General features: G+C 39.7%; 1 protein-coding gene across 1 annotated transcript; it reads left to right on the top strand.

The window, feature by feature from the left end:
- Positions 1–2,225: 2,225 nt before the first annotated feature.
- On the top strand, positions 2,226–6,025 carry LOC129852986 (C-X-C motif chemokine 13-like). Its single transcript, XM_055918595.1, has 4 exons — positions 2,226–2,356; positions 3,004–3,139; positions 5,420–5,500; positions 5,583–6,025. Exons 1-4 carry the CDS (start codon positions 2,293–2,295, stop codon positions 5,635–5,637), a joined length of 336 nt encoding a protein of 111 aa, XP_055774570.1. The 5' UTR covers positions 2,226–2,292; the 3' UTR covers positions 5,638–6,025.
- The last annotated feature ends 4,433 nt before the right edge of the window (positions 6,026–10,458 follow it).

Here is a 10,458-nt window from a genome sequence, read left to right as displayed (position 1 = left end):
TTGATGTATTCGGCCTGTTAATATATTGTAATAGTTCCTGTGTGTAGCTGGTGTGGAGGAGTCAGGCGCAGGACAGCAGATATGAGTAAAAAACGTAATTTACTCAAAGAATCAATAAATACAACACAATAAACTAGCCCAAGATAACGGACCGTATACATACGAACAATCACTCACTAACAACCATGGGGGAACAGAGGGTTAAATAATGAACAAGTAATTGGAGGATGGAAACCAGGTGTGTAAAACAAAGACAAAACAAATGGAAAATGAAAAGTGGATCGGCGATGGCTAGAAGGCCGGTGATGTCGACCGCCGAACGCCGCCCGAACAAGGAGAGGGACCGAAAAGAACACAAGTGATATGAAGCTATCAGCCTTGATAAATGTGTGGCAGAATGATTCTGATAGGGAAAAGAACACAAGTGATATGAAGCTATCAGCCTTGATAAATGTGTGGCAGAATGATTCTGACAGGGAAAAGATACGACAGGGTAATAATAGTACTGTATTAACTCCCTAGGAGATGTTGTTGCATATGCAGTGTATAAAGTCAGGTCCACAATTATTGACACCCTTGTTAAAGGTCCACAATTATTGACACCCTTGATAAAGGTCCACAATTATTGACACCCTTGATAAAGATGAGAAGAAACATAGTAGCTTTATTTTCATGTCATCTGAACATGGTATAGGTTCCGATCGCGCCCGTTTCCGTTTAACAACCTGCAGGTGTTTACATTTGTTGGATGCCATTAAAAAGGAGCCTCATACCAACTGTAAAATATGGTGGTGGATCTTTGATGTTATGGGACTATTTTGCTTGTTCTTTTTGTTGTTGTCCACAAAGTCATAAACTCTGCCTATTTCTACAATTCATCTTCTGAAAAATTTGATTTTTAAACCTAACCCTAACCTTAACCTTAAATGAAGACCAAAAAGCTCATTTTTGTTTTGTCCTGGGGCCCTTGTTACGGTCAACGACATCAAATTTGCCAAGTACCAGGCCATTTTAGCCGAAAACCTGATTCCCTTCTCCAGGAGTCTGAAACTTGGCCACAAGTGGATCTTCCAGTAAGACAAGCGATATCAAGGATCTGGAAAGTCTCTGTTATAGAGGAATGGTCTAAGATCCCTCCTGATGTGTTCTTCATTCTCATAACCTAACATAGCAGGTCTAAGATCCCTCCCGATGTGTTCTTCATTCTCATAACCTAACGTAGCAGGTCTAAGATCCCTCCTGATGTGTTCTTCATTCTCATAACCTAACGTAGCAGGTCTAAGATCCCTCCTGATGTGTTCTTCATTCTCATAACCTAACGTAGCAGGTCTAAGATCCCTCCCGATGTGTTCTTCATTCCCATAACCTAACGTAGCAGGTCTAAGATCCCTCCCGGTGTGTTCTTCATTCTCATAACCTAACGTAGCAGGTCTAAGATCCCTCCCGATGTGTTCTTCATTCTCATAACCTAACGTAGCAGGTCTAAGATCCCTCCCGATGTGTTCTTCATTCTCATAACCTAACGTAGCAGGTCTAAGATCCCTCCCGATGTGTTCTTCATTCCCATAACCTAACGTAGCAGGTCTAAGATCCCTCCTGATGTGTTCTTCATTCTCATAACCTAACGTAGCAGGTCTAAGATCCCTCACCGATGTGTTCTTCATTCTCATAACCTAACGTAGCAGGTCTAAGATCCCTCCTGATGTGTTCTTCATTCTCATAACCTAACGTAGCAGGTGTAAGATCCCTCCTGATGTGTTCTTCGTTCTCATAACCTAACGTAGCAGGTCTAAGATCCCTCCCGATGTGTTCTTCATTCTCATAATCTAACGTAGCAGGTCTAAGATCCCTCCCAATGTGTTCTTCATTCTCATAACCTAATGTAGCAGGTCTAAGATCGTATGTCTATGAGAAATTCAGTTTTTAAACACTTTCCAATCTTAACCACTGAATTTGTACTTGTTCTACCCAGCATTTACCATGTTTTGACTAGATTGCTAAAGTATTATTTGATTATATTATCCCTAAAATCCTCTTTACAATTGTAACAAGACAGATTTTCAATATGGCATGTTTAATTTCAATATAACGAATCACTAGGCTATAAATGAAGGATAAAGTTAAAATAGTGAATATATATAGAAATTTTTATAAACTCCAAAAGTCTGATCCTCATTTTGTGTGAAGACGAGGGATTCCCCCACACTTCCTTTTTTGCAGCAATATAAACCCAGAGACAACATCATTCAGTTTCAGTAGACACCAGCCGACCACAGCCAACACAGACTCAAGATGCCTTTCAAGCCACACTACCTGTTGGTCTCCCTGACTCTCTGCTGGTTCGTGGCTCTTCAAGGTGAGATATTGCATCTTTATCTATATATATATATGAATCTGTTCAACTTGACTCTTGAACTATCGACAAACCAAACCTATTATCAATTTATTTTTTTACAATTTAATTGCAATTATCACAATCAATCCATTGCAGTTTTAAGTGTCTCAGAGTAGGGTCAGTATTCAATCCGTATGGCAGAAGTTCTGCGTTGCAGCGTGAGTGAAATTTAAAGGTAATGTTCCTTAGCGGAAACTGCATTCACGGTAAACGCTGCATGTCGGCTCAATCAGATATTACCGTTACATTGCTGTCACGCAATCACTGTCTTTTTACTGGTGTTTTTAGTTCTTTACCTACCTATTGTTCACCTAATACATTTTTTGCACTATTGGTTCAAGCCTATAAGTAAGCATTTCACTGTAAGGTCTACTAATAAACTTTGATTTGATCTGTAACACTTCAGCGATGATACAGACTGAATAGAGCCCTAAGAGTGCTGATCTAGAATCAGTTTTGTTTTTGTAACATTCACATGTTTCAAAGTGCAACTTTTAGTGATGATAAAAAGGTGTTACCTCTATCCCGTAAACCTTAACCTTTAACCCCAAATGTGAACAATACTATATTGTTATTGTATGTAATTTTCACGGTCTCCATCCCAGCAGCATTCCCCATGAACGGCTGTGCTGCATGTCAGAAGTGTCTCTGCATCCGGACGTCCTCTGCTTTCATCTCTCCTAGGCTGTTCCACAGGATAGAGATCCTACCTCCAGGTGCCCACTGTCGTCAAACAGAGATCATGTGAGTCAACTAACACCACCTAACAACCAGTCAAGAACACTTTCACAGTCAACAAGCAAACCAACATCTAGTTCTAAAATATCATTTTTTTTAAAAACATGACTTAGTTACATTAACCTAATAAAAACTGTTCTCTATGAATGAGGTTTGTACAGTAGCCCCAATACATTACCTGGTCTGTCTAATACATTATCACAGCATTCATAATACATTACCTGGTCTGCCTAATAAATTATCACAGCATGCCTAATACATTACCTGATCTGCCTAATACATTATCATAGCATGCCTAATACATTATCACAGTATGTCTAATACATATCACAGTATACCTAATACATGACCTGGTCTGCCTAATACATTATCATAGCATGCCTAATACATTATCACAGTATGTCTAATACATATCACAGTATACCTAATACATTACCTGGTCTGCCTAATACATGATCACAGCATGCCTAATACATGATCACCGTATGTGTAATATATTATCACAATATACCTAATACATTATCACAGTATGCGTAATACAAGTCGGATGAGCGTTCAAAACGATTCTTCCTAGTCGGGTCTCGTTTTTTTCAGTTTCCAGTTGTCTTGAACACACTGAAGTCGGAAGTCTGAGATTTCAGAGTTCCCAGTAGTTTTGAACACCGCATTAGTCTCAGCGGAGGGAGGGAGAGAACAGCAGAGGGTCCACCTCACCGTCCTGCTCTCTCCTTCCTTTCCTCCGGTGAGACTGACCAGAGAGAGGGGACAACGTCTTCCACCTGGTGGCTAAAGTCGAGTCACACCGCATCTGCTTTCAGGCACAAATTCATGTTGTTCCTATGACCAGAGAAAGTGAAATATCCCTCCCTATTAAAATAGACAGGACGAGCTGCTAATAATAATAAACACAGCGCTATCGATACACTTGGCTACTCATTCATTACAGTGTGAGTGGAAGTAGAGAGAAACATGTTTTATATTATGTAATAGTGTTGAATTAAAAAACAGTGACAGAGCAGAATGAAAACTTAAACATGAACTCACTCATAAAATAACAGCAGCTGTTTGCTTTGATCATTTCTCCCTGGTCATGGTTTTAAAAGTTATGAAATCTTACATAGGCTGGTATCAAACTTTTCTGTGGCAAGAGTCGTGGAAGTCGTAGGCACAGTGATTTGAGCTATCCGATTGGCCAGCGCAGTAGGATCACTCGATTTATCCATTTTTCTAGTCAAGGCTATCCTATTCAACTATTGCTGTACATATACTATTATATCCTACCTATTCTACATATATACTATATATTCTATCCACATACTGTCCACAATGACTATACATTCAATCACACATGTATACATATACATACAGTGCATTCAGAAAGTATTCAGACCCCTTGACTTTTTCCACATTTTATTATGTTTACAGCCTTTTTCTAAAATGGATTAAATAAAAAACTGTCCTCATCAATTTACACACAATACTCCATAATAACAAAGCAAAAACAGGTTTTTAGACATTTTAGCAAATGTATTAAAACTAAAAAACAGAAACACCTTATTTACATAAGTATTCAGACGCTTTGCTATGAGACTCTAAATTGAGTTTAGGTGCATCCTGTTTCCATTGATCATCCTTGAGATGTTTCTACAACTTGATTGGAGTCCTCCTGTGGTAAATTCAATTGATTAGACATGATTTGGAACATCTCACACCTGTCTATATAAAGTTCCTAGAGTTGTCAATGCATTTCAGAGCAAAAACCAGCCATGAGGTGGAAGGAATGCCAAGAGTGTGTAAAGCTATCATCAAGGCAAAGGGTGGCTACTTTGAACAATCTCAAATATAAATATATATTTTGATTTGTTTAACACTTTTTTTGGATTACAACATGATTCCATATGTGTTATTTCATAGTTTTGATGTGTTCACTATTATTCTACAATGTAGAAAATAGTAAAAATAAATAAAACCCCTGAAATGAGTAGGTGTTGTCAAACTTTTGACTGGTACTGTATCTATACATACATTTACATATACAGTACTCAGACTTTGCTCATCCTAATATTTATAGATTTCTTCATTCCATTCTTTGACTCAGATGTGTGTGTATTGTTCGATATTACTGCACTGTTGGAGCTGGGAACACAACCATTTCACTACAGCCGTAATAACATCTGCTAAATGTGTGTACGTTCATATTGACATTTTCTGATAGGTTTTATTCTGCAGTGTATGATATGTAACCATGGTGACGCTGTAATATATATCCCTCCCTTCATTCATCAGCGTTACCAAGAAGGACAAAGCCATCGTCTGTGTGACTCCAGATGCACGATGGATCAACAAAGTCATTGCCAAGTTACAAAGGTAAATACAACACACACACACACACACACACACACACACACACACTTCTGTTGACTTTAACACAGACCATCTCTTTCTACAGAACCAACAAGAAGAAGAGAAGTGCAGAACTTCCCATCTCAACCACCATTGAGTGAATTGGAACAGGAATGGATCAAGTTGGAGCTAAATGGAAATGTGATACCAATGTGATACCAATGTGATACCAATGTGATACCAGTGTGATACCAGTGTGATACCAATGTGATACCAATGTGATACCAATGTGATACCAATGTGATACCAATGTGATACCAATGTGATGCCAATGTGATGCCAATGGATTCTGTTCAAATATGATTCCAATACCAAGTTAATTAGTTTATCTTAAATGATCTCAGTATGTATTGTTAGGTTCTTATTTTTCAGAGTAAATAACCCACGGACACTAGAGAAGCTTTAACCAAGTTTAATTATTCTCAGAGGTTCTGTACAGCTGTAATTCAGACAACCCAACATTTGTCCCATCCAGATATTTATATCCCAATTAAGACACTCCTCCTTCTCTTCAATCCTTTAATTTGATGGTCTGACTGCCATTAGGTACCGAGATGAGTTCCTCAGACCCCTTGTGAGGCCATATGCTGACACTTGCACATTTGTGGCCTGCTGGAGGTCATTTTGCAGGGCTCTGGCAGTGCACCTCCTTGCACAAAGGCGGAGGTAGCGGTCCTGCTGCTGGGATGTTGCCCTCCTACGGCCTCCTCCACGTCTCCTGATGTACTGGCCTGTCTCCTGGTAGCGCCTCCATGCTCTGGACACTCCGCTGACAGACACAGCAAACCTTTTTGCCACAGCTCGCATTGATGTGCCATCCTGGATGAACTGCACTACCTGAGCCACTTGTGTGGGTTGTAGACGCCGTCTCATGCTACCACTAGAGTGAAAGCACCGCCAGCATTCAAAAGTGACCAAAACATCAGCCAGGAAGCATAGGAACTGAGAAGTGGTCTGTGGTCACCACCTGCAGAACCATTCCTTTATTGGGGGTGTCTTGCTAATTGCCTATAATTTCCACCTTTTGTCTATTCCATTTGCACAACAGCATGTGAAATTTATTGTCAATCAGTGTTGCTTCCTAAATGAACAGTTTGATTTCACAGAAGTGTGATTGACTTGGAGTTACATTGTGTTGTTTAAGTGATCCCTTTATTTTTTTGAGCAGTGTACATCATTCCCTCTGGAACAATGACCACCCTCATGTTCCACGAAACCTGAAAACATATTGACTTGAAAAGAAAAGAGAAACAAAGTACATGTTTAATAACTTAGCACCACTCATTGATGAGATGTAACATAAAAACTCTGAATACAGGGTCAAATAAAAAAACTTTCATGGTTGTCCCAAGCCATCATCCAGTGATTCCCCCAAACAAACTACCTCCCCTCACGATGACACTTAGAGATAAGTGTCTGGAGACTCTCTGGGCCCCACCCCTCATCGTGCTTCAGCAGTTCTCTCTCGCTGTGTCCCAATCACAACTAAAACATTTGATAAATTATCCAACTCAAATGTAGAATGACTGAACTCAATGCTCTGAGACTAAGGATCATATTCCAGCTGATCAACTTTACACACATCATCCCTGTTAGAACATACATTTATAAACAACTTTTCATTGCCGGTCTTCCTGTCATGAGTGGCCTGGTAAAGAAAGATCAGTATCTCAATGCATTTTCAGGTTAAATAGTTACCAGGGCGTATACCACCACCCCCCCCTTTCCTTCACCCAGTTTAAATAGTTACCAGGGCGTATACCACCACCCCCCCTTTCCTTCACCCAGTTTAAATAGTTACCAGGGCGTATACCACCACCCCCCCTTTCCTTCACCCAGTTTAAATAGTTACCAGGGCATATACCACCACCCCCCCTTTCCTTCACCCAGTTTAAATAGTTACCAGGGCGTATACCACCACCCCCCCCCTTTCCTTCACCCAGTTTAAATAGTTACCAGGGCGTATACCACCACCCCCCCTTTCATTCACCCAGCACTTATCATTCTAGCGTGTCTTCTTCAGATATCGTTTACAGTTCATTTTCCCAACGGCACATGTAACTTTTACCTGTCATATTTCATGGCCCTTGATAATGTCCCGATTTTAATATCCAAGGAGATACTTCCGTTTCTCCCGCGTACACAAGTCTCTCACCTGAACTTGTTCTCTCTCTCCACACTCACTCCACACGCGCTCTCAGCACTCCGGACCTGGTTTATGGCTCGGACTCAGATAGAAGTGGTAAAAGTCACCGTCTCTCATTGCGCGCCTTTGTCGCTCTTTCTTCAGCCGGTTAGGGAGGGTTTTGAGGTTTACACACACTGTCTGTGGTCAAATTATTCCTACCATGCATTAAGACACGATCTGACGTCACCTTCCATGATAACCTCAACAAAGCACAGATCACAACAACAGTTAATAAGTTCATTACATTTCTGTTCCAGGAAATTCAGATAAACATTGACTATATGACGAATTATGACATTAACCTTTTCTTAATAACATCTCTAAGACGAATGTCAAAAAGCATAACACAATGTTACTGCTAAATGTTTTTTTCTAAATGAGTCCATACTCCCTTATTTTACTGGCGACCTCTAGGAAGAGTTACTAGATCATGAAGTTAGCCCCCTAACCCCTCACAGAATTCCCACTCCAGGATCCCAATCTGCCCCCTAACCCCTCACAGAATTCCCACTCCGGGATCCCAATCTGCACCCTAACCCCTCACAGAGTTCCCACTCCAGGATCCCAATCTGGGGAAATTTGTATCAAATCAAAAACACAAAATGAAATCAGCAATACATATATCACAATCCATTTGAAGTAACTGTCATTCCTTATTAATATATATTTTCATTTCTATATGCAGTCTGAACACAGTACCACTGTATAAGTACCCCAAAGACCAGGACCTCAGGGAACTGGTCATTTTCCCCTTTCAAACACGTGATTAAAAAAAACACGTTAAATCATCATCTTAGAATTACAACTCTTTATAACTCTCTACGGAAATAATAATCTCCTAAAGTTATGGTCCAAGTTGAATAGAGAATGGTGTTTCTCATTCATTATATAAGTAAATCCCTCTGTAATTTCAAATGAGGTTGATCATTCCTCATTAGAAATGTATAGTTTCGACACCATTAAAATGTTTCCTCTCCCTTTCTTTCCCTGTCCTTCGGAAACTATTTAAATACCTATTCAAAACATTTGCATCCTCCTGCAAACCCAAACCTCTACAGACCCCCCCTCCCGGATCCGGGATCATCCTCATCAAAAAAGCTGACTAGCATAGCCTAGCCTAGCGCGACAGGGATATCATATAATTTCATGAAATCACAAGTCCAATACAGCAAATGAAAGATAAACATCTTGTGAATCCAGCCAATATTTCCGATTTTTTAAGTGTTTTACAGCGAAAACACAATATATATTTATATTAGCTCACCACAATAGCCAAACACACAACGCCATTTATTCACCGCCAACATAGCTTTCACAAAACCCACAAATAAAGATAAAATTAATCACTAACCTTTGAACAACTTCATCAGATGACAGTCTTATAACATCATGTTATACAATACATTTATGTTTTGTTCGAAAATGTGCATATTTAGAGGTACAAATCGTGGTTTTGCATTGTGAATACGTAGCCATAATGCACCAAATTGTCCGGAGAAATTTTGGACAGTCACGTAATCTAACCAAAAAACTCATCAAACTTTACTAAAAAATACATGTTGTACAGCAAATGAAAGATACACTGGTTCTTAATGCAACCGCTGTGTTAGATTTAAAAAAATTACTTTAGTACAAAATACAGCATGCATTATTGTGAGACAGCGCCCAGCAATTCTCCGCCTTGTTGGAGCCAACATAAACCACAAAAATACGAAATAACATCATAAATATTCTCTTACCTTTGATGATCTTCCATCAGAATGTAGTGCAAGGAGTCCTAGTTCCAGAATAAATCGTTGTTTTGTTTTAGAATGTCCATTTCTTCTGTCGAATTAGCAACTTTGGCTAGCATTGTGGAGCGCACGTGTCCATCTCTTGGCGCATGGAACGAAAAATTCCAAAAGTCCCAATAAACGTCGAATAAACTGGTCAAACTCGGTTGAAAATCCTACTTTATGATGTTTTTCTCATATGTATCCAATAAAATCAGAGCCGGAGCATTTTGTCGTGTCTACCTAACGCATTTCAGAAGACAATGTGGGGTTCCCTGGTGCGCAGTTGAATAGTGCCAATAGAGCGGACCTGTCACTCCAAAAGCTCTCATTCGGTCTCACATCAAGCTAGACACCCCATTCAACATTCTACTGCCTGTTGACATCTAGTGGAAGGCGTATGAAGTGCATACAGATCCATAAATAAAAGGCAATTGAATAGGCAAGCCCTGACACAGAGCCCCATTTTCAGAATTTTCACTTCCGGTTTGGAAGTTTGCTGCCAAATGAGTTCTGTTTTACTCACAGATATAATTCAAACAGTTTTAGAAACTTCAGAGTGTTTTCTATCCAATAGTAATAATAATATGCATATTGTATGATCTAGAACAGAGTATGAGGCCGTTTAATTTGGGCAGGATTTTTTCCCAAAGTGAAAATAGCGCCCCCTATTAAGAAGAAGTTAACTGAATTGAAAGACCCCATCCAGTAAATTCCACAACACGGTGACATTATCTCTCCACCGAGTCTAACGATTCACTGGTCTCCTTTTCCCCATGATTCTCCATAACCACCACACCACATCAAATAAATTCAAGTTAATTTTAGGTTTGGTATCCACTATACCAATTCCTCGTGACCCCAGTTCATTTTAGGTTAGGTAACACATACACTAATTCCTCGTGACCCCAGTTCATTTTAGGTGAGGTAACACCTATACCAATTCCTCGTGACCCCAGTTC

Source organism: Salvelinus fontinalis, chromosome 4, assembly GCF_029448725.1.
Source record: "Salvelinus fontinalis isolate EN_2023a chromosome 4, ASM2944872v1, whole genome shotgun sequence".
Classification (NCBI taxonomy): Eukaryota; Metazoa; Chordata; class Actinopteri; order Salmoniformes; family Salmonidae; genus Salvelinus; species Salvelinus fontinalis.
Note: the sequence above shows the minus strand (reverse complement) of the source record. Positions and strands in the feature narration are given on the sequence as shown.

Excerpts from the sequence above, each read along its gene's own strand:
- LOC129852986 (XM_055918595.1), top strand. The coding sequence starts at position 2,293 with ATGCCTTTCAAGCCACACTACCTGTTGGTCTCCCTGACTCTCTGCTGG. Across the intron at positions 3,140-5,419 it reads TGTCGTCAAACAGAGATCAT|CGTTACCAAGAAGGACAAAG; the intron begins GTGAGTCAACTA and ends TTCATTCATCAG. Across the intron at positions 5,501-5,582 it reads GTCATTGCCAAGTTACAAAG|AACCAACAAGAAGAAGAGAA; the intron begins GTAAATACAACA and ends CTCTTTCTACAG.